This window comes from Catharus ustulatus, chromosome 1, assembly GCF_009819885.2.
Source record: "Catharus ustulatus isolate bCatUst1 chromosome 1, bCatUst1.pri.v2, whole genome shotgun sequence".
Lineage (NCBI taxonomy): Eukaryota > Metazoa > Chordata > Aves > Passeriformes > Turdidae > Catharus > Catharus ustulatus.
The window spans coordinates 33,435,740-33,461,529 of NC_046221.1; the positions used below are offsets into that span (position 1 = coordinate 33,435,740).

Consider the following 25,790-nt stretch of genomic DNA (forward strand, 5'->3'; position numbering starts at 1 on the left):
CCTCCAAGCAATGCATACCACACTTGCTTAGAACTGCTTATCAAAAGTATCTCCAGATTGTGTTACAGCACCCTCACCACACACTGCCAGTACACACTCCAACAGCCATGGCAATGCCATACAGATATCCAGCAGGGAAGCAGCCAACTCTGCACGTTCTGTCAGCCAGCACTACTGTCAGGTTAGTGTGTGCATTGCAAAAAGTAGAAAAGGTGAAGTTAGAACTAGGGACCCGCTGAATGTGGCAGTATAGAAATCTTAATGTAATGGTGTTTGATCCAAAAGCCATGGCAAAGAGCACCATTTACCCTAAAGAGCTAAATTCCAAACCACAAAGCTTGTTACCAGCTGCAGACTCTTTACAACCCTAAGCAGCTTCTGATAAAGTCAGTTCTTGTTACTGCATGTCCTTCACAGGATGCCCAGCACTGCCTTTATCAGCTATCAGCAGTTGCACACTGCTCCCTCTCCACTGCCACCGCTGTCCCCCACTGCCAGCTCCAAGCAGCAAAGCTAGGTCATGTCTGGGAAAACCATTTCACTGAAACAGCACTGCAGTCACCACAGAAAACCCACACACATTGCAGGTCCCATAGTGAGCCTTCATTCCAATTCCTCACACTTTTTTTCCCTATAAATACCTTGATCTGGCTGCTTCTCCTAGGGGTTTCTAAACAGTTGTAAGGTCACCTCCCAAACTCAGACAATCTGAGCTAACATTTTTTGTACATAACATGGACTCATCTGCTTAGAAAACCTGTGTCCATATGAAACCATTCACAAGTGCAAATCAATGCTCCTCCACTTGCCCTACCTGTTCCAAGGAACCAAACTGCCATCAATCAACCTGCATTGCTTCAGCTCTCCTACAACATCCATGCTGCATGCCAATTTACCTGCTTCAAACTCAAGAAGTTCGCAGTTACCGTCACGCAATATCTTATAAAAAAAAAAGTTATCTTAGACACTTTTTCAGTCTTTGCTTATTCCAGCATTTCCTTGGTATTGACCTTAAAATTTAGCAAGTAGAGCTGGGGGAGAAACTGTTGTTTTCATCTTCAGACGGGAGTGCACAAGTCCAGGAACCCATACCACAAATGAAAGCTCAAAAAAATATACCATGCTTCTTTCCATAGTATTCTTAGTACTTCCTCCTTATATTTTCGAAGGAGAAACTGTCACACGTAATATTAATCTGTAACATTGCACCATAAGTCTCTTCAGAACTAGAAATACAGTCCTTCTTAATTGCTGTGCAACAGAAACAAAAGCAACAGAAGAACCTGAATAACTTGTTAGAACAATTCAGGTTTTAAGAAGAGCTAAACAGTGAATTAAAGGAAAACATCTTTTCCTTCAGCTCCAGCATACACAGGAGATGCCACTGACACAAGTTTCCCATCACATTTGTTTATAATACACTTACGAGTAACCTAATGCTTTGAAAGATTAAATACATGTGTTGCATTCAAGTTGCACACAGATCATAATTACTTAATTATATGTACAAATATTATTTCATTTGTAATTTTGAATTAATGCATACCATAAGCACACTCTGCATCTTAACTGCTGGTTTTAGTTTGCCACAAGGTGGCAGAAATTTCAAAGTTAAAACAAAGATTGTCGCAGGCTATTCCATGAGTTTGGTTTTGTTTGACCTGCTATGACTAGAAAGACAAGTAGTATGTTTATGTCTCCAGGTTAAAACTTAAGGACCACAAGTCCTTTTTTTGTGTAGAGAAGCAAAATTAAACCTTTAACATAGTACATAATGCAGATTTTTAAAAGGAAAATTATGCACAATGATTAAGTAAATAATATTTTTAAATTTTAATATCTAGATTAAAAGTTCTCAATTACTAAAGATATAAGCAATCATAACATAAGTGGTCTAAGTTTCAAAAATGCCAAATAAATTATCTTAGGTATACAGATTACACCTTTTGTGTGTTTGGAAGTAGCATTAAAGTTACTAATTAAAAAGCCCCGTATTCTGGCTAGTAGCTACATTTTCTTTTTTTTCCCTTGTTATTTTTGCTATGATTGTTTGTTAAGAAACAGACATAAAACAATGAACACTGCAAGAGGGTATCAGTAATACAAGGCTAAAAAAAAAAAAATCTTTAAACAGTAACTCTCATCCTCTCACTGGCAAATCAACTTTCTGCTCTTCCCAATAAAACAAATATCTTTAATTTTTCCATTTCTTGGAATTAATTTACTTTTTATCAAAGTGAAAGAAAAGATGGTTTAAAAAACTGTTAATTAAGGTGAATTATACCAGACTTTCTTAAAAGTCAAGGCTTAATTTATTGTTAAAATGGTGACATGATCAGAAGCAAAGTCACAACAACATAAACTCCAAAATGCAAGTTAGGTGACAGAAACAACTGTATAAGATACTTACTGTCTGGCCTGGTCCTTATTGCCATATGTTACATTTACAACTGCAGTCTCCGTGTCAGTGTTCACTAGAAAGGAAAATGCAACAGAAGGAGGGTAAGTTCAGTGTGCACTCACTTCCCACTACAAATTTAAAAGCAAATTGAGAGTAGAAACAGTACCTTGCTCACAGTTCTCCACTGTTCCATACTGAGCTAACAAACTATCCAGCACCTATAAGAGGTAAAAGAAACGGCAGATTTTAATTTCTAAGATTAACAAAACATAAAAAGTCTCTAAAAACCACCAGAATTTTAAAAATTATTGTAGGAGAATACAGATCATTTAAGACGGCCATTCCAACAAAGAAGAAATTATTATTCCAGGAAGAAAAATCATACATTGCTTGTTTTCTCTCTCATATCAGAAAATCTGCATTTAAAATTTCATTAGTGTGAAAATACAATGCAAAGTATAACTTCAGGAAATCACACTGCACTGTATGTTCCAAACTGAAAATAAACCTCCATGTCATCTGTTCTCAGAGTGGGCTAAAGCAGAAAGAATTAGAGAACAGCAAATCCAAAAGAAAACTTTCTCCATGTATTCCAAGAATATATATTTAACTTTGTCCCTGCTTGTTTTTTGGGGTTTTTCCTCCCAATACACTTAGGTTGTACGTAAAAGTGTTATTCTCTTCCTTAGTGGGGAATTGTCTGTGTAGAGAAGGTAACAAGAATAACCAGCACGTGAAGAGCTGTTGCACAATTATTTTGACAGATTTCTCAAAGATCACCATTCCAGAGGAACCACTCACAACAGTATCTTCACCATTATTTCAAAGCCACAATTAGTTTTCCCTCAGTAGAAAGATAGGAAAAAACAGGTAAATGTATGTGACAAGACAGGGGGATGAAATCTAAATTAAGCAGTTTTATTGTGCTTAGTTAGTTTTATTCTAGTCAAATGGAGGATGAAGAAGGGGGAAGTACACAAACTTCTGGGGAAAATTCAGGGTGTCACAGTATTCCAGTAAAAGCATTAACACACCCACAGTTGTACCACATCTAAAATTCACATGGTCTAGAATTTATTTTCTTCCTGGTGAGAAATAATGTTGCAGAAAATGGTGACTCTGGCAGTAACTAGCACACACAAGTGCATCATTGTGGTGTATTGCATCCTAACGTTCTGTCTCAGAAATTTAACTGGTGCTGGAAAAGGTCACAATTTACACCAAGAAGTGAAAAAGTAAGCTTGCAATCTCTTCTGTAAGCAAAGTGATATTTCTTCAGTTTGTCTCTTAAGGGAAATGTGAGTAAGAAAGGGAGGAAACCCCTTTGGGGAAGGAAGGAAACAAGGAAGCAAAGATAGAAAGGAGGCAGTAGGCATAAAAAAAGCAGCTGTGCCGCTTCCCGTTGCGGTACCCTTCCCTTTGCTATAACCAGCAATTGAGTGTGCACAAAATCCCAGCCCCTAAAAATGTAAAATTCAGTTTTACATCTTCATAAGATTAAAATTCCTAAATGATAATCTCCCAATCTACCACATACTTTTACTACAATGTAATAGACGTTTCTAAGATAGACTGCAGCTTATATACCCAAACGCGAAGACAATTTATATAAGTGCAATTTCCACTCTTTACCACCTACTAAAGTTTAAACTGCACATAGATGTTTCAAAGGTAACATTTCAAAGCAGGTATTTAAAAGGCAATGCAGTGCTCGCCAAGTTTGAGCGATGCATTACTGCTTTTAGCTGCAGAATTTCCCCATCCTTCTTATAGAAACTCTAGTAAGTTTTCTTGGCAACTGTTTTGTTTTCACAGACAAGTTGTTAATTGTCCTCTCATTCTACAAGTAGAGATTAGCCTAGTCTGAGAGCTTGCCTTTTCAATCCCCTAAAAAATGATTTTTCTGTCACTCCTCAGTTTGACAATTGGAATCTAAGCGAACATTTGCTCTGAAATTTGCTAAATATTACTGAAGCAGAGATGCTCCAGGGGATTAAAATAAATTAAAAGTCTGTGGAAGATCCTTTTAAGACAATTAAAACACTGGCACAGATGAGTGGGAGAGTTGTGAGGTCTTGCAGATCTGCAGCTGTACCTCACACAAGCCAGGAGAGCCACAGCATGCGATTAAAGGAAAATCTTCTTCCACAGACTGCTTAAGGGATCCACTGAAACCAGTGGGTGAATAGAATCACAGGTGGGGTCAGGGGTTTAAAACAAGAAAAGCAAAGCTTTTCCTGGCTTAGAGATCCTTTCTGAGATGTTTCGTTGAAATAGGATACCAAAGAGTTCATTAGTCTGATAAAGCAATTCCTTTGTCCCTACAGTGTGCCAACACCTGTGCTGTTCTACACCCCAGACCATGCCACAATACGAGCAAATGCGTTTAGCTGTTATTTCATTTGAACTGTGCAGACCACCACCATGGCCACTCTGCCCCAAAGTTGCATCATTTCAAAACATAATTTCGCTTTCATCCTTATTCATGCAGGCAAAGAGCAGTGCTAGAATGCCAGAGGTACCACAACAGTTTGCATGGTAAAAGTTAATCAATATTTTGTAAGGTAATTGTATATTAAATTTATATTCTGGGCTAAGCATACCTTTATATTGAGATCCACATATTGAAGTCACTATATTCACTAAGAAAATAAATGCTTTAAAGCTGAAATCACACAACTTTTAAAAGACATATTTTCTCTAAAAAGCACTTTCAGCATGTTTGTGATGAGCTATCAGAAACTTCTCAGCACTCTATCCCTTGCATCTGCTCCCAGGAGACTAAGAACCCAAAGGCTGCTTTGCTGTTAATGCTGAGGAGCAGCCCAGAATGGCATATTCAGAATCACACCCCTCTCCAGCAGGAGTTCCCCACTTATGCTGCTCCATAATCCTCTTCCTATCCATTTCAGCCAGAGACAGTGTCCATCTGGGCTTTAATCCAAGTGATTTGGGTTCCCATGTTCCTAAAAGAGTTGCTTTGCTGAACAGATTTATGAGAAGTTTCCTCAAAGCATTGGAGCTTGCTTTAACCAAAGTGAGAAACGATCCTGCTTGGTCAAAGACACTTGCCCTCTATGGCACTGTCTTCAGGAGAAACTTGAATTTTCATCACCATCAGCCTCATGCAGGAGGATTTTAACTGTGATCAACACAGAGGTAGCCTTTTAACTAGACTGTACTTAAAATGCACTAGTACAAAAGTTTCAGCAGCAGCTGGGATGTATATGTGTGTGTGTGGAGCTAGCTCCATGGGTGAGAACACTTTTAACTGAACTAGCTGATCCAGTTGGGAAAAGTCATTGCAGTTATATTCATTCAAAGCCAGATCCTCTGTTGTAACTCACTTCCAAAACACTGAACTCAATTCCTGCACTAGTTTCTTGCTTCACATGTATTTATCGCAACAGTCAGTTTCTATTCACATCTTCAATTTCTTCATATGTCTGTCACTATCTTTTCTCTCTCCCCAAATCTTTCTCTCTAGCCCAAAGCCTATAGCTCTGCAGCAAAACAAACACGTTTTGTTTGAGCTGCTCTTCCGTACCACTCTTCGTGTACAGCCTTGTTGGGCAATCAGAACAAAATTCAAAGCCAAGTTGGTGGTGCAGCAGCAATTCTGATGAGCAGCTGAAAAGTTTATTTGTACAAATATTTAATCTAAGCTAGAAAAAAAAGGTCTTTCCTTTTCTTGAGCTCTCCTTCTAGCAGTTGTCTAAATTGGGTCTCCTGCTCTTGTTATAGCACAGATGTCTCTCTCACAAAAAGCTGCAGTCTTATACTGTGGACTTTCATTCATCAGGCTCTAAAAGCCAATTCTGACTTCATTATAAACAGCATTACCCTACACCAAGCCCCACAAATTGAGGCTGCTTTACATGGAAAAAAGAAAGAAGGAAACATTACTCTTCAGTGAAACCGAGAGCTTGATGCACACACTAAAATACTGCAGTTGTCATACAGATTTCACAGGTTTAGAAGTAGCACTTTCGAACAAATCAGAGCAGTTGCTTTCTGCACTTTCAGAGCAGACTATTTTATACACATCATCTTATAGTGCTGTAGGACTTCTGCCATACACTGTAAGGAAATTAGTCTCAAGACATCTGGACTGTAAGGACAGTTATCCATATTGTTTCTCTCACACATGCACTTAGCAACAGGAACGTCACAGTGGGGCTGTACAACCTGAAGTTATTTTCTCTGCTCATGTAGACTAAATCCATTAGACCACCACTACCCCCTTGTTTCTGTGACTCCTGTGTCATGTTGACAAGGAATTAAAATTTGACAGCACAACTGAAATCGTAAATAGCAGGGGCTAAAAGAGACAGAAGTATTAGGGTCGTTCAGTAGAAAAAGCACATACATTTTTGGCTGCAAAGACTTTGAGTGTACAATGCAATTTAACAAACAAAGAATTTTGATTTAACAGAGGAGAAGTTGGGGGTGAAGGAAATCAAATGAGCCAGGTAAGGAAAGGAGAAGGTGGGTGGATAAAGAATAGTGCTGATATCACAGATGCTGAGGCTGGCTAAACCATGAATGTCACCCGCATATTTCAAGTACTTTCTCGATATACCTAAGTCCACCAAAAACAGCTAACAAAAAAAACAATCAAACAAAAAACAAAACCACCATGATGCCATTTCCCATTAATTATATTAATTGAGCCTAACTAGTCTGATGTGGCCCCCACCAGGCCCTGGTGTACTAGAATTTGCAGTGCAGCAGAAGCAGACCTGGCATTTTGTGACTTGGAGGCATGACATTACCTTGGCAGAGGTGCTGTTCCTCTCACAGCCACACCAGTTGCCAACAACTGGCCATGGCAAAATGGTTCTTCAAAGCACCTTCAGTTTGGCATTATTTTTGGTTGGTAAAAAGAAACAATATCCCCAACAAGGGTCCCAGCTAGCATGGCTTTACAAGGAAAATTAAAGTGAAGAAGCCTCTAATAAATTCCTGAGGGTTGTTTTTGGATAATTGGATAACATTGCCCTGCCTGAATGGAGACTGTGGTGGGCAGGTGAACTTAGCTTCAGGTCACCCGGTGCATCTCCCAGCCTGAGCAGCCTCTCTGCATCACTGCCACCCCTCCACAGCCCAAACACAGCAACTTTGCCCATTTTCAGAGCATGCTGGTTCCTTGCAAAGGCAAAGTAGCATGGACGTGGAATACCCAATTCAGTACATGGTCTGCCAGCACAGTTATTTTTCCAAAACCTCGTGAAGGCATTTGAATAGGCAAAGCCAGTCTGCAATGGCTCAATGCACTGCAGCGTGTGGTGATGGTGTTTTTCATCTTGTAGGCCCTCCAAAACCCAGTTTACTGTCTCATGAAACCATGACCATAGTCTGGAAGAATCAGAAAAATAAGCCTGGAAGCTGCTGAAGTCATTGTTTGCACACACCAGAAAGGCAGCGCCTGAAAACAATAACTCTGGCTTATTTACCACATCCCATACAAACCCTGGAGTGAATTCTTCTCCTGGGAACTTACAGTTATATCCAAATGTTCAAAACTAATAATAAGTTTACCCTATAATACAATTCTGTTTAGGTGGCATTACCAGGGTTTTAAGAATGTAATGCTGAACCACAGAGAACAAAGACAAAATTGTCAAAGGAACTACTAATTGAGTGACCAATTTGGACACCAAGGGCTTGATTTTCCATAGTGCTCAGCACGTCTGTGTGTTCAAAGGGCAGCTTCAAAGCCACTTTTGGTAGTAAGGAGAACATGGCACTTCTGCAAGAGAGACCTCAGGCTCATCATAAGACAAGCTGAAGACACTGTTAGCAACTAATAACTTCTGCTTAGGAGGTTAGCACAGCACCAGCAACCAGAACATGCAGGATTCAGTTTGCACTGGCAGCATTCAATTCCCCTAACCAAATGGGATTTTCTTCCTCAAAGTCCTCGACTTGCTACAAAATTAAGAAAGCGTGTGGTGAATAACTGGGTCACAACTCTTACGGACTAATCATCTCCACTGAACAGGCTGGACTTGGTGACAGCAGAGCCACCCTCTGGCCCCAGCCAACATCCCTCCCATCAGTGCTAAGAGCAAACATTAGGTCCCTATTCACCTTGCTACCACCATGGGACTTCTGAAATACTCAGTTAAAAAAAAAAAAAAAGTAGGCAAGAGAAGTGGACTAATTCAATTTTTCAATTTTGGTGTTTTGAATTAAGCAAAGGATAGATAGCAACTGAAAATACGTCCCAGGTAGAGCATCACACACAACTATGAGCACAACTATATAACGCACTCACATACCACATGTGTTTAAGTATTTCCAGATAACACTGCTGGACCACAAGTTTTTTATATATAGACACACAAACATGTGTATATTTTTAAAAAAGGTAACAGAAGAAAAAATGCTTTAAAATCAGGCTAATATTAAATAACATTTAAAAGTGCCTTCCTTGAATCTGGTAAGTCAGAAATTGCTTAAAGTATAATTAATGTGATTTACCAATAGAAGGTTGGTTAAAAAAAAAAAGAAGGAATCCAACAAGTATAAGCAACACGATAAATCATTACAGATAACATCAGTATCAAAACTCCCTCACTCCTTTTTTTTAAAAATAACTCATACAATAGAAAAATTCACAGAGAATATTCTAATGAAGCTCTGAAAATAGAAGAAATTTCAAAAGAAATTTTTGGGCTACAAAATTAGCCCAGGTACTGAACACAGCACGCAAAAAGTTCTCATGTGCTTTCATGTTCCCACATTGCACCCTAAGCTGGAAATAGCCTCTTTAATGTCTGATAAGGAAGGAAGATTAGTGTACATTATGCTAAGGATGTATGTGATGCAGAAAGAAAAATCAGAGTATCAAGGCTGACAAATGGCAATAAATGGTCTGCAAGGCTAAAAAAATACTTGAGAAATGTTTAAGGGAAAAGCAAAAAAACCCAAAGAATTACTTCTTAGATGCATGGGTGGCCTCCTTCACAAAGAGATTAAAGGGAGCAGGATAATTCAGTTTGGAAAGGAGCGAGAGGGAATATGATACAGGTATTATGAAATAACGAATCATGTAGAGATGGCCAAATTGGCAGCTTCTATTCACCCTTCATCTAAATTAAATGAAAACAAGTTTGAAAACACAGAATAAGTATTCATGCAACATTATCTGAATGCAATTAAGCACCTCACAATATCTGCTACAATACATCATTAATGTCCCCTCTCTTCTCGCTAAAGGTATAACTTCAAGAGCAGTTTCAGACAACACTGGAGTTTATGAAGCAGGTTAACACTAATGCTAACGCTCCTGACTCAGTGCCCTTCCTTATTTCCAGAAAATTAAAAAGCACTGTCACACTGATTGGTCCTTAAAGGCAGGAGCTGCTGTTTTATGGAGCTAATCCCCATTCCCTAGCTCCTTGTGGGCACTGCTGGGGCCCCCTCCTCCTCAGGCAGACGGGCTACCAGGACATTTCTGCGGCTCGGCATGAGGGCAGGATCACATGCCGGGCTGGCAGATGGGTGTTGTGAAACGTAGTAGGATGCAGCAGCAACACTAGCTCGTGTTCATCTGCCTCCTCTCCAGCCCAGGCGGCCAGCTTAAGTGGAAACACTCTTTGCTACTTCCACGATGTCATTTGTAGTTTGCCAAAGGGAAAGAAAAAAAAGTTATAAAAGCATTACTATCCAGTGAACACTCATTACCCAACTCTGATTAAATGATAGGCTGCACAAAAGCAAGGGAACCAGCACATTTTGAAAGAATGTTTGGAAAAGGCACTGGGATAAAGGATGATTTTTCTGCTTTACTCACAGAGCTGTACCAAGGTACAGTTGGTGCCTTACTGGCAGTTTTGACACTTTCCTGTGGAGGCATCAAGCACTGGTCCCCATCAGGAAGGCTGTGGTTCAGCCTGACAGTGCAAGCTGCCATGTCCTGCTCTGGAGTATAAAAACTAGAACAGAAACACCTATGTTTTTCCTTTCAGTCCTCTCAATTTTGCTACCTCCGTGTCATTACAGAAAATGTGTTCATTTTAATTGCAAGCTTTATCAGGGAAAATTGTATTTCTCCTATACACTTTACTCTCTTTTGTCTGTGTGTGCAAAAATAGCACTTTTAAAAGCTATTTTCTGTAGCTATTTAAAAGTCTTGATGCCACTTCATTACTGCTCTACAAGGCTGTGCTAGCCTGATATTTTTAGTTTCAGCACAATAATAGTTTGTGCATTCAAAAAAATGCCTTCTGTAAAGCTGGAATCCTGCAATTATAACAAATATTTGTCAGACTGAAAAAAAGAAAAAAATCAATTTTCCAATAATCTTTTGGAACCTATCAACAATTACAAATTCCAAGAAATCTCTCCACAAGGGCACAGGCATAATTTCAAGAAGGGGCCACATGTATGAAATGTGTTCCCTCTGGTACAGATATGACTGTGCTTTGTAGAAACAGAGCCAAGACAGAGCTTGATACCAGGGAAATCTTTCCTGGGAAGGTTGCTCCATATTTTAACATTAAGAAATTCTTCTAAGATCTGCTTGTAACTATCCAAAAATAGAGGGAATCACAGAGGAAAATCCTGTAAAATGGATTTAGTTCACAGATTAGTGCAGATAAAAAGGAAGTATATTATAACTCAGATGGCAATCACATCTGAGACATTCCCTCTATTGTGCACAAGATGCAAAATGACAAGCTTTCACGAAAAAGATAAGTCCTTAACAACCACTTCATGAATATCTTGAATCTCTTTATAGCCAGGAAAAACTATAAAAAGATTGAAGCATTTTTCTGGGGTTATAAGATTCCCCTTCTCCTTTTTAAAATGGTTATCCATAGGATGCAGGTCATGCCTTTGGCTTCCCTGCAGGTCTGCTAAGGGACAGCACTGCTGTGGAGCAGATATTCCAGGTTTGGCCTCCAAACAGCAAGGCTCTGAAATACAAGAGACTGCTGAAGGGAGGGAGCTGTTATTTACCTTTACAGAGGCATGTGGGGCTGCATTGGATACCCTCATCCAAAACTTTCCCTCAACCTGTCAGTACACCTCATGTACTTCACCTCCCCAGTTATGCTGGCATGACAAATCTCTTGCCCCTGAGTGCAGACCATCAGAAGCTGTGCCATAACCCACAGGGCAGCCCAGTTACCCAAGTACTTGTAGCAGCTATACCTGAAATTATATGAGTCAATCCCCACAGCTAGGGAAGAGTTTTTCCTTTTTTTAACACACCTCTCCTTGTTTGCATGACTCCAGGGAGAGGGAAGGAAAGAGGACAACCTTACCTAGTCCCTACTGGGAGGACTGGGCACTGAAAAAAGTAAGTGGAGAGAAGTTGTAGCAAGACTCAAGAACTGAAGCCTGGGATCAAAAAACCCAAAAAACAAATATCAAAATTTATCTACACTTTATAACAAGGAGGAGTGATCCTGGTAGAACAAGTATACCATCTTCAAGTGCTTGAGTTACTTGAGTTGCAGAAGGAATTGAAATAAAATCCACAGTAAAGGTTTCCACAGTGCTAACACAGATGAAAGCTTTGCAAACAACAACAATTACATGCTGTCAAAGCCTTCAGACTTCAAAAACATGAACCTTGGAGCAGAGGGTAAACATTGGATTTTTTGAGTGCAGAAAATTTCTCTAGTAAAACACAATCTAGTAGCTACCTAATCACTCAGTAATAAAAATTAGGTTGCACAAATTTTGAACACTCAAAACCAAGTTACTTAAACCCCCTTTAAAGTTAAAGAAATATTATAATGAAATTCTGTTAAACACAAATTTACCAAGATCCATGAGATGTTTGAGTCTACCTTAAAGAATCCCAGTATTAAAGCCAACTCATGCACTAATCTGGCAGGCAAGGTTTAAGAGGACATTTACAAATAGCCACAAACTTTTGAATGCAATTATCTAAACTAGAAATTAAGATTTTAAGAGATGCACTGTGCTAATACCATTTGACCCATGTATACCAAAAGGAAACCATTCAGAGTGTGAATGCTGAGTATTAGCCACAATTAAATGAGTTAATTACACCTCGGGTGTAAGAGTGATCTTTGCTTCCATCTGCTTGCATTCAGGGCCTTCTACAAAAGAGTTTTCCATTTGCAGCCTTGCAGAATGTATTCAGTCTCCAGCAAGTTCTAAAACTCTGAAGTTTATTGTTCTACCGCATTATTAATAAAATTAGAATGTTTTCCCTAATTTTAAAGGGAAAACAAAAGAAATTCAATCACAAAGGAGGGAAGTTTACACTGTTACACTCACTCTGCAGTAATTATTACTCTATAGTTGTACAGATCTGAAGAAAAAACTCGACCCTCAATCTTTACAAGCATTGGGATTCATAGAGGAAAGAATATTAAATAATATGGATGATATATGGTTTTGGGGTGTTTGCTGTTCTTCTAATCAGCAGAACTGTCCTTTGCAAAAATCATCCATGTGCAAGGATCTGAGCAGTTTGGTTACACTAGGTGCTGGACTGATACAATTGGTTTTAAGAAAAACCCATCAACACAAACCTAATTTCCAGAAGCCTGGACTCTGTTTTGATACAAGCTCTTTCTTATACTCTGAATAGGAACTACAAATATTTGAATAAGTGGCTCAAGTTGTGTTTCACTGTTGCTCCATAAGTAGCTGCATAAGCCATCTTTTCCTGAAAGTACTATAACTCTCTACAGCAATGTTTCCCTGAACATTAATAAAAACAATCTGTAGCAGTAAAATTTAAGAGTAAAGGTGAAGTATAGTGCAGAGCATGGAGAAGTTGTATGCCATCTACCACTTTCACATTTAGTGTATAATAAACTATGTTCCCTTGTCAAAACAACTCCTCCTTAAAAAAACCTTAAAATTTAAATTTTTTGACATTTAAAAAGCCAACACTGTTTAAAATAAGGGAAGTAGGAGTGTAAATCCCAGTATACGCCTGTATGAATGCACACTTCATTCTGATTTTTCACTGATTCATAGCTAAATACTCAGCTCAACAGAAGGGGAATTAGATTTTTAGGCACTGGGGGAAAGAGTACTTCAGTGCTTTGCTATTGATATGGAAAGAAAGAGGAGGCGGTGTAAGAGGAACTAAGAAATCTTGGTTATTCGCCTGTTGAATATTTAGGGAGCCACAGTTCTTGAAATCCTTGCTCATGGCATCTGGATAAGAATAAACATTCTATTCAGAGCTAAGGATAGCAAGAAGATGCAGAGAGCAGTAGTAGAAGACTGCTAGAACAGGGGAAAACTTTATTTTGAAGCATTAGCAGCACTCACCTCTGGCATGAGATCAGCAGCTGTGCATGACAAGCAGCACCAAACCAGGGTAGCCCAGAGAGCCTGCAGGTATAGCCAAGGGCTGCCCAGACTTCCAAATGAAGATCAGGCAGCTCAAGGAAATGTAGCCTAGCTGGGAGGCTAGGGAGGATGGATGGACACAAGGACCAGTGGCCAGCCATTGCCAGGTCCTCTGGGGATGGAGGTGAAGAGTGATGCAGGAGTGGTCAGGAGAGATTTCTGAGGGAACTGTGCCTTGTAGGAAAGGACGTTGATGGAGTTTCCAGCTATCGTGGAAGCAGTAAGTTCTAGAGGCGCTTGCAAAATGAAGGGCATAAGGAAAGTCATCCAGAAATATCCCAACAACAGCGTTTAGGGATAAGCTGCATCACAGCCAGGTCAGAGCAGGGAGCAAATGGGAAGATCAGGACCCCAGGTCAGTGGCCACATGCGAGCAACTTCTCGGTGCAAGGGAACACAGGATGAATACAGATGAGAAAGATGGAGAAGCACAGCAGCAGAAGCCTTAGAAGTCACCTAATACACACCCCCTTCTAACCACACACCACACTCTCACTGCTTGGTTTCAGGGAGATGGAAATAGCTCAGCATGCTTAAACAGTTATATACCAGAAGCCTTGAAGCCAGAAAACACAAGACAACACTGGCAACATGATTTTCATCACCCAGATTCTTGAAAGCAGGGGAGCAGGGGGGAAAATCAGAAGATTCAAGACCTTCTAATAAACACAGTAGAGCTGTGCTCAGCACAGAGGTACCACAAGATGGTTTTCAGACATGAGACAACTGAATAAAGGTGGGCCTGGTTGCACATATTCAACTATAAAGACAGGTTCTTAAATTATGAATAAAGACCACAAAACACAGAGCACAGCATCCCAGAGATGAGAAATATTTAAATGCCAAGAAAATAAACGCAAAAGCCCAAACCACCCTCTTCCCCCGTGAAACTAGAAGCAAACTTCCCAATAAGCAATGAGAATGTGTGAGAAACTCTAAATAAAACATGGACACTGAATGTGGAGAACAGGCTTCTGCACCAGCACAGCTCCTGGAAGCACTACAAATGGCACCTTTCTGCTGACTTACTGCTCCAAACTGCAAGGCAGGAGAAGCTGAGGACATCACAGGGGCTTTTTGCTTCAAAAAGAGAAAATGCTCCATGCACTGGGGACCTTTTACCAACATTTAAGGTCTTTGACTTTAAATGAATCTGAGAGCTTCAGACTAACAGGCTGCCATATTGTCCCCTCCAGGACATCACAACATCCCTGGCAGCAGGGCTGACAACACTAGAGGAGCTGCTGCCAGGCGCAGAGGCAAGCTTAGAAACCTGAACACCCTTGGCTAGAATTTAAAGTCTAAACACTCCATACCACCCCAAAAATACATGCAAGCATTTGGCCATTCTGCCACATAGCAACAGTAAAATCGTTTTTCCCTCTGCTTACGTGAGAGCATAGTTAACTTTCAAATCAGCACAAATAGGAAGCTCAGTTATGGCAGAAAAATGTTATGGGATGGGGTAACATGGCAGAGAGTGCTGCAGCAGCCTGTGGAAAGCAATACCCCATGAGGTCTGGCAGCAGATCAAGAGCAGTCACTTCAGTTGCTTTTCAGATTATATAGCTTTGTGAAATTATTTTGGTAATATTCAGCCCTCTAAAAACCTCTCTATGGAAAGTGGTCTTTTCCAGCCCCTTATTGTTGAGCTCTTACCCACCAGTGCACAATGTGCTACTGTAGTTGTGCCGGCTACCATGCCAGCAGCACAGTAGTGGTACATGGTGCTGAACCAATGAGACCAGCCCAGAACACAAGGAATGTCTCCCTTTCCAGCCTCCTCTTTAATTTTAGTGCACACACAGCTCTGCTGCCAGGGCAGGCCATGCCAGGCAGATATTTGATTTGTAAACAGACACTCCAACATGCTCATCTTAGCTGCAGGCTCCAACTTATGTGCTGTTATTCCCAACTAGCATGCAGGAAAATTTCTGCATGTAACCTTATCCGCAATAGTGAGCTTTCACAAGAAAAAGGCAGGTAGTTCAATGCATTTTGATGACTGTATTAGTTTTTCCTTGATGAAGCAGGGGAAAACCCAGCCCAGATTTTCCCCTTGTCACCCTCCAGCCCAATTCTGGAGTGTTCAGAAACCAAAGTGCAATTAAGGCAGACACACTTTGCCTCTGCACACTGCAACATGCACAGGGTGTGCCCTCTTTGTGATTAATAAAGGCTCTCGTGCCTTCCAATATGATAAAGGAATCACCTCAGGGTTAACGCTCTGAAGATATGAATGGATGGTGACAAGGAACCATGCAAGCTTTATTCCTTGCATTGTCTACCACCAGGACAATGCAGGGCACTCCTTAACCTCTATCAGCAACGGCTATCACAGAACAGCTCCTAAAGCACACACCAGGCATTATCACAAATAGACTTAACGCCTAGGAATTACCTTGGACCCTCCTTTTCCTGGCAGCCATTTCAACACGCAGTCATAGATTTGCAATTTCAGCCAACCGGAGTATTCTAAGGTTAAATTTATAAACGAGCTCAATTAATGTTCATTTCTGCTTGCTCAGAGACAGACCAGACAGATTCCACTTGCAGTTTGCCTGGTATTTTTCCCCTTGACCCTTTCAGAAGAATCCTCACAAGAATGGACATTCACAAAAACATCAGCAACCTATTTCTGGGTGAGAAAAAGACTAGGCCTTCTGGACTGATGGACCAACTGCTCCACTCTCAAGCATTCCCTTGAAGTCACCTCCATGCTAACTTATCATAGTTTTTTCCTTATGTGGGTTTTTTTTGTTTTTATTCCCTGCGAGTCTTGACTAAAACTAGAGGACAAAATTTCCCCTCAGTACATTTTTAAGAACAGGGCATTGTATGTAAAGGGACCTAACATGAGATAATCAGCAGAGTGCTTTCTGAGGGGAGTCAGAAATCACTCACTCCTCTTGTCCTCCACCTCACCCCTAGCCATTTTGTTTTTTTTTAAGTAGAAAACTTACCTCTGTAAATAATTTTATTCACAGTGCCTAGCTAACAAAGAAATTCTAACATGATGCTAACAGAGAATTTAACCATCTGAACAACAATGCCTATATGAGATTATGTTCCTTACTGTTTTGACTGCATTAAAACGCCTTTTAAAATCCTCAGTGCTTGTGGTATTTTTGTATTTTCAGACAAGAAATGAGGAAATAATAACTTGAGATCTCTGTCCAAATTCTGGGAAAAGGAAGCCTGATTTATCTGCACTCTTGACTACATCTGTGACTACACATTACATAAATACTTGGGTCCAATTTTTTTAAAAGCCAACAAATAACCATTACCCACTTCCTCTCATCTGTTTCTTGTTATGGTACAGGTAACACCTTCAGCTGGCTTTTCATCACAGGAGAAATGCTAAAAGCAAGCTTTAACAAGAAAAACACAAAGCTAGCGAAGATACTTGTCATATTAACCATGTTAGTACATTCTCCTAAGTAGGACATATGGAATATTGTTCTCCTAGAAACCTCTTAGAAAAACATTCAAACTAGTCTTGGCAGTTGGCAGATGTAAGTCTAAGCAAATCCATTCTTGGGATAACTTAAATTTGTTCACAGAAGTGGTCCAGCCCCCCATTTCTCTCCACACTCCTGCATAGGACTTCACTGCCACTGCTACAGATGTGGATGGCAGCTGCTTGTGCTTGAATGCATGCAGCTGACTACATACTTTTTCTAGAAGTTAAAATAGCGTCCTTCTACTGTGTACAAATGCATATCTACACACAACATACTGTACATATTCATTCATACCCCTCCCACTTGCAGGATAGCAGGACTCAGCATGGAAGAGCAAGCTGACTTGAGAAGCTGCTTCAGGGGTAAAAATACAGGTTGTGGGACATGCTCACAGCACACACATCTCAAATAACTCTGCACAGCATTAGCATAGGATGAATATTGGCCACTTCACTCACAAGTGGTTAACTTAAAAAGTGACATCTCAAAGTCTGGTAGGACGTATGGAATATTGTTTACCAGATTCAGCATCTTGTCATAGCATTATGTTCATTATTATAAATACAGTTCAAGTTGGTCTCCTAAAGGTATTCACAGATAAATATTCCTCAGACAAAACAGAAAAAGTATGACCAGAACTCACATCAGCAGCTGAGAGCAGGTCTACTAGGGACAGTTTTACAACAGCAAAAATTACTAATTTAGGAAAAGATGTACAGCAGCCTTACAGTAGACAGTAGGTTTTGTGCAGATGTTTTTATAACACAGAAACCCTGTACTGTGAGACCTGAATACTGAACTTTGGACATGTACACACCCTGTACTTTTGTCCCCTTACCTCAATATTGAGGCACCTCTGGTGTTTTCCCCACACACACTATTTGAAAAAGGGCAATGCCAGCATGGACACACACAAAGTTGCATACACAGACCATTGGTTTGAAGTTCAAACGCTTCCACTGGCCTTCAGTATCTGCTGAAGTCCAGCCAGTCCATCCACCAGTTTCATGTCAGTAGGACTGCACCTGAGGACCAAATCTAGACCTTGCCCCGTGACTACTGCAGCTACCTGGTGTCAGAACCAAGACTAGTCTGACGCATTAGACTAAAATTGGTTTTGACTTTTGGTGAGGCTCCCAAATTCTGTAAACAGCTACATGAAACACTATCACTGGAGCTATTCAAGGGCAAAACACCAGGTTGTTTTACCCAGGTATAATCATCTACACCTCAGTGATTTCAAGTCAACCTTTAAACCTGCACAGTCAGAGTATGGATGACTTTTAGGCACTCAGCACTACAGATATCCTTCCCCTATCACCATGGATTTTGTACTTATTAAGACTCCTACCATTTCCCAACAGGTACTGAAGCATTTTAGGCACTTGAAGATTTTCATCTTCATGAAAGGCAGTGGAAAGACTTAGTGGTCTTAGGTGTTTTTTGGACAGGTTTACTTCTCCTGCTGGAGACACTCTCAAAGTTGTCCACATACATATTACAATGGCACACAAAGAGCAAACCCAGGCCCCTAGACAGACACTTGGGTAAAGAAACTAACAAAACAGAAGTAGCAGAGAGGAGGATGTTCATCTCAAAGGAAGTGGCAGTGTGAAGTAAAGGGAAATACCTACAGCCATTACACTCAGTAGTGGGAAAATATCATCTGTTAAAACTCTTGTCTCTACAAATATAATTTGATATATCAGTAACTGGTGTAGAGTAAGCCTATATTCACCAAATCCTTGAATAAATTTCACTTTTAAATCATCCAAGGTACTCCAGAAAATGAATGCTTAGATTCTGCATTTCATCATTCTCTATTGCTTTAGAAACAGAACCAAGGTGTTTGCAAGCTCCTTAGTTTTGTTCTCAGTTTGAGCCAACTATGAAGTGCAAGTTACACAGCATTAAAAGACAGAAATGGCGTCATAAAGCAAAACATCATTTGTTAATATAAATCTGTACATGAGTGCATAGGCACAAAGCATTATCATCCATCTTTTATACAGTTCACATACTGGGGGAACAAATAAGTACAGCTGTGTAAACACATTTACCCTTTAAATACAAAACATGTAAGGAAAAAAGCAGTATTACAAGGATTTATATTTTTCTTCCCTTTAGTTTTTTCAAATCTACTTTCTATTGTGTTCTTAAATGGAAATTAAAAGCATTGTAGAAGTATCAAATAGGTGTGCAGTGATTTGAAGAAAAAGGGAAAACAAAGCCCTAGAGCTAGTGGATGCTAACATTGCATGGAGCTGATTACAGCTGTAAATAGAAAAAGATTATCAAAGGTTTGGGGTTTGGAGGGTGACATTTTTTACATATGATTTTTGCCTTGAAAAAAGGTCTCTAAATATTGCAGCGGGAGCCAACCATGAAAACCAGTCGAGTAATGCAGAACAAATGACAACATGAGAACTCCTTACCACGTACGGCAGTGCCATGGACACAACAGGCAACAGCCTGAGTTTGTAACAGATGTGCATCGAGATACAATAGCACAAACTACAAAACCTCTTGATTCTTAGCCATAATCAGCTTTGGAAAATAAAGTTGTTAATAAACCTCCTTTAAAAAGTTTGAAGAAAAAACTTGCAATTCCAGCTTCAAAGTTCTGAAAAGATTTAACTGCCATATGTTAAGTACACATCACCAGCATATGATCCCCAAGAAGTGCTGTGAGCATTCCAGGCAGGAAACTGTCTGTATGGTATGCCTGTCCTTCATTTGTTACACCACGAAGAAAGAGCAGCCATCGGTCACTCTAAACCTTTCAATTAAACACTCATTTTCTAGCCATTAGGAAAGAAGGCAAATGGTTCAAGTTCTGGAGTTACCAACTGCAAGCTTAACTAGAACCATAATTACAAAATTCCAAGTGGTAAATTATGTATGGAGAGGCTGAAATATTCTGGGTTTTTGTGTAAAATACAATCACCTCTTTGCACCGGCCAATAATAATAAAAACTGAATAAATGCTCCATTGTAAATACCTCTGAACTATCCCATGCAAGTATAAATTGTGCTGTCGCAGTGGTTACAAACCACCAGTCAGCTCCAAAAAAGCACACAGTTTTCTAACTTGGATGTCAAAACTGAAATTCCATAATCCAGAACAAGCCAGCCAGCAGAAGAGCTCAGCACCCCTGCCCTTCCCACCAGAAACAGCAAATATTCTAGATCCTCAGAAGTGTGTCCAAGCCTACTTATATGGCTTTAGAAAATCATACACCCTCACAACAAGTATATCGGGGTTTATTTTTTTCCCCAGTGTCAGCTGCTAAGAAAGCAGCATGGTTCTCTACCAGGCATCACCAAGAAGAATTGTATCTATGCAAACTTTAAATATGCAGGCAACTATACGAACAGCACTCATGCACAGCTCCAAATCTAATAATGAACACGCAGTTGTAAATCTGGTATGAACCAGACCATGTGAGGATACAGCCATCTGTGTAAGGACTGCAACACACGTTACTGCTGCAGCGTGTAATGTTCCTCCCTCATTAAAAACACCAGCACAAAACCATATATGTGAAGCACATGCCTATTTACAACAATTACTTCTCAAGAAAAGCTCCAAAGACTGCAAAGCTGACAACAAGATAGTGCAGTTCAGCCTCACACAGCAGTGCGAAGTGCCATGAAAAAGAGCTCGTGCCCAGCAGTGCTAGTCCCTGTACACACAGGGACAGAACCAGAGCCCAGGGCTTCCCAGGCAGGAACACCCAGCAGTGGCTGCAGCAGGCAGAACTGCCCTTTCCTGCACCTCTGAGAGGAACAAGCCCCAAGAACAGAGAGGCTGCCTGGTAACCAAGGGAGAGGAGGGACAAAGCCTAAGGTGGGAGCCAGATGTGCACCTGCAGCTTCTCCAGCCACAGCCCTCCTTCTGCACTGCAGCTCCAGCCAAGGCAGGGGCACACAATGCCAAGAGCATTGCAGATGGTGACAATGGGGTGAGAGGCTGGAGAGGGTGGCTGGCCACAGATCTCACCAGGTGAGTCTGGGCACTGCTTACAGAGCTGTGCAGCCACCCACCAAGGGTGTCAACCTGTTGGATGCCAACAGAGGAAGCCCTTTCGTGCTTAGACTTTTAAGCTGTTTCTTCTCCTTTTAGATTGTTGCTTATGAGCTGTGAAAGACTGCAGTGAATTATATATTTTCATGCATCATGAGTCACGTTCCTCCCCTTTTCTTTGTCCCAACCATACGCCGTTTCTGCGACTGATTCAAAAATGCATGGACATGCATTTCTCTCATACAACAGGGTTTTCAGAATTATTCATGATTTAGAAATGCACAGCTTAATTTGTGCTGCTTTACAGCCTGGTCTCTCTCTTTTAATGCCGTGTAACTTGTTCTTTATAGTGGCTCAAGCTGGGAAAGAAACTAAGCGCAGCTTGCAAACTCCTCAGTTCTGCTTCTAAAGCAGTAGAGAATGATGAAGTACAGAGGCTAAACATTCATTTTCTCAAGGATCTCAGATTATTTTAAAGTGAAAGTCACTCAAGAGTTTCATGGATATAAGTGCTAAGGAATTCCATGCAACACCAAGTGTTGGTACAAGGCAGGATATAGTGCAAGCCCCAAGAGCTATTCTGTTTGAAAGGGCAATCGTTTTGGCATAAGCCAAATTACATTTGCAGAGCCAAGACTCCCTGCAAATGCTGTTTCCCAGCAATGAACCTCTGAGTTGTCCCTCTACCTGGCTACTGCCATCAGGTTTTTCCACACAGCACCGATCACTCTCCATGTGTCACCACTTGATAAAACACACAAACTGCTTTGAAGGCATCTGCAGTGCAGGAGCCCTCCAAAACCCAAAAAAACATGACCTCCAAGGAACAGCTGAAAGACTTGCAGTCATACCAGCTACAAGAGACAGACTCAAGGGAAGTCTCAAGCCTGTGGATGTATGTGAGGGAGTGGAGAGAGAAGGGGCACAGGAAATTTCTCCACCTAGCACAGCAGGCCTGCTGAGTTTTAAGCTGGCTACAACCACACCAAGAGAACAGGAGGCTGATTAGCAAAGCCATATGAGGAGGCCATTACTGCTCCCTCACCAGCCTAACCTAGCAAAGCAGTGCTTCCTCCCATCTCTTACACTTTCACAGACTGTCCCTGACCCACAGATGCTGCTTGCTCAGCCAGCCCCACACCTCACACACCACATTACCACTGCTGCAGAGCTACCAGACCAATGTTTCCACTGCCTGGGCTGGGGGCTGAACAGAATCCTTGCTCACACAGCAACCACACCCAGCTCTCTCCTCATGCTCAGAGCCTGCTTTGCCTGTGCCATCCTCACACCACTGCCACACCACATGGCACAGCCTGGGGCAAACCCCCCCCATTTCTTTTGGGCAGTAGATATAAAGATAGACAGACTATTGTGTGCTCTTACTGTAAAGGTAAAGCCCGGGGCAAAGGAAGCAGGGAAGGAAGGAAGCTACATTAAGCTTTCAGTTAGTTAAAATAAATCTCCTCTCTTCCCCTCCCCTTCCCCCTGGCCTCACATACCCAGCTCTAAACATCCCCCTTCCCACTCCCAGCACAGAGCGTTGTCTCTCAGGATCAGGCTCCAAATGCAGGCTTTGTGCTTCAACCAGGCTGTGCTCTAAGGAATTCCTCCTGAATGACCAGTGGGAAACACCACATGGTGTCACAGCACACAGGTCCAAAACACAAGTTTTGTGGAGCACATCCGAGGTGAGTACAGCAACCTTCACATGGTACACCCAGCATCACGCTGGTAAAACAGCATGAGATGCTTTCAGGGGCTTAACTAGTTCAGCTTTTTTGGAAGAAAGGTATGACAAAAGCACAGTCAAAAATAGACCAGCTTTGGCTAATATAACTGATTATTCTTTTAACAAGGTCCCAGCCATATCTGAAGTGGTTTCAGTAATGGTGACAACAAACAGGACAAAAGACAGCAATATGACTTCACAAGAGAAACAAGTGTTTAAAATACTTAATAAAGCACAAATCTCATAAAGGGCATAGATGCCTTAAAGAGGCTAAAACCCACCTCTGCTCTCTTTCAGAGACATTATAAAAAGTTACTGAGAGCATTACAGATAGGCTGCTTAACTTTGCTCATACACAGAAGAAACACAATTGGAAGCTCTGTGTATTAGATTAGGACACAAAAAAACCTCCACCCCAGAACACCTCTGAGTGAAAACGTGCCTATTCAAATGATTGCTGAAATAGGGGAGCTTCTTTTCAGACAGCTAGGAAGCCTGTGAGTTTGTAGCAATGTCAAACTGCCCTATTTTTAGCATTGTGTGTCAAGGGCACATGCCTAGAAAGCACTTTCACTGCTTCAGCAGTTTACAGGAAAAACAAGGTAGACAAGCACATGCTTATTTACAGGCAGATGAGCCCAAACCTTGTGTGTGAATAATCACATGGGACTGCTTCAGTTTTGCAGGGTGACTCACCGGGGCAGCACCAGGGCTCCTGACACAGCCCCGGAGCGCAGCGCTAGCGGAAGGAAATGGCTGCAGAGCACTCAAAAATCCTGAAGCAGCACAAGAGGGGCTGGGCAGTAAACTGAGAGCTAATGGACTACATTAATTTTTTTTTCTCAAGTGAAAAGTCTTTCAGATAGGCAAGAATGATAAAGGGTTTGCAAAAAAAAAAAACCAAAAAAAACCCCAAACAAACAACAAAAAAACACCCAACCTCTTGTCAAAGACCTTACATTCCCCACTGGTTTTCTATTTTAGGTTCTACATATGACTAATTTTCAAACTTTTCAGTACTTCTAGCATCAGCTGTTAAAAAAAGCCAGAAAAACATTTCATTGCTGGATGAAAGCCTCTACAGCCATCTAAAGGAAGCAAGAAGCCTCATTCCTGACCACCATTTCTACTGTTACTCAATACTTCCAAAGCTCAAACATCGTGCATAACACCATAAAGTCACACTTTACCTGGTAGCTGTCATTAGTTAATAGAAAAAAAAAAAATCAAACAATAAAGGTTTTGCCGATACACTTAACCCTCTGCTTTCAGTTATATACCCACTACCGTCTCTAGCCACCGTCACAGACAAGTCATCTGCATTTTCCACTATCAAATGTCCTTTATTTGAAATATCATCTGAGTAGCTTCAAGGAAATTCTTTCCAGGAAATTCTTTATTGCAAGGCACCAGCAGACTCACTGACCCTCTTTACACTTAGCTAATAAAGTTTTGCATTGAGAAAGACAACAAGGACTAAAAGATGCCCAGTTCCAGAAAACTGAATATAAACTCCTTCTTTCTCCTCTTTAGTGGCATGGCAGCACCATAAGAGCTGTGCTTAGGCCTTCTACAAGCAATTAAACAAATAGCTGGTCAGCAGCAAGGTCAGATCTCCAAACCTTCACCAGCTGCATCAAAAAGCTAGCACAGCCATATGTAAATGAACAAAGCAACTATGAAGCACTGCATAACCTGAAAACATGGGAACAAATAATCAAATTTTCATAGGACAAATGTCTACACAAGACAAGCAGATTTCTAACTAAGATTACAGAAGGGTTTTTCCACCCAAGAGTTTTATTCTTTAAAATTATGTGCATGCCTATCCTACCAAAAAAACCTTACAACTTAGTATGTGGTCTGCAGCATCCTCAACAGGTTGCAAGGAACAGAAATACTAGAGCAGGTACTAATTAATAGCCCATGGTATGCTCTGGTCATTCTGAGCACAAATTTGAAAATTAACTGCCACGTGCCCTCCAGAGTTATAATGGAAGAAGCCATTCATCATTACAGTCAGAAGTCAGAAACTGGAAGAAAAACAACTTGAGTTTTCTAATTGCATAGAAGAATCTTCACTACTACACTGAACTTCAACACCCATTTTCACTAATTTGAGAAACAAGTTTTCCTAAACAGAACTTAAGGTAAACAGAGCTTTCAAAACTATCTTCTTTTTAAACTCTAGTAGATAACGAAACATTTAAAGTGCTGTGTGCTGACCACATGGTCCACAACTACGGATACTCCAACAGCAAGCACATGTGACAGCTACATCCAGTGTTAGCTACACAGAGTTCTGGAAAGAAGGCAAGGTCAGCTAGCCAACAGGTCTGAAGGCAGGAGCAGAAGGCACAAGATGTGGCAGACATTGCTCTGAAGGGTTAACAGAATGGCAGTGTTGCTTTAACAGTTTCATATGGCCTTGGCTGCTGTGACTGATGTGCAAACTGTGTTGTTCTTAGGACTGTAAATAGGGACAGCACGGGACCACTGTGTAAAATTCCTGTTGCTAGCAAAGCAAGAAAACAAGCACAACTTGGGACTAAGGGGTGGGGTGGATAACAGAGTGGAGAGATATTTGCATCTCTTTTTGCCTGCGTTAGTAAATAAGGTGTTGAGAAACAAATCCCACAAATTTTCTGTAGGAACAGATGTCTGCTTAATGTACCTCACTTTCAACACTTGTTCATAGAGAATACATCACACAAAACATGCTGTTAAAAAAATAAGAGAAAACAGAATAAAACAAAAGACAGTTCCAAGTTACTGTGTTGGGATAAGCAAAGTAGTATGTGGATT

General features: G+C 40.8%; 1 protein-coding gene across 1 annotated transcript in view; it reads right to left on the bottom strand.

Moving 5' to 3' along the window:
* The window catches only part of IGF2BP3 (insulin like growth factor 2 mRNA binding protein 3), a 111,592-nt gene that overhangs the window by 40,030 nt on the left and 45,772 nt on the right, over positions 1–25,790 (bottom strand). Inside the window, exons 5-6 of the mRNA XM_033074624.1 lie at positions 2,568–2,619; positions 2,411–2,474 (exon numbers count right to left, since the gene is read on the bottom strand). Coding sequence (XP_032930515.1) covers positions 2,411–2,474; positions 2,568–2,619 — 116 coding nt within the window. The remainder of the gene's footprint in view (positions 1–2,410; positions 2,475–2,567; positions 2,620–25,790) is intronic.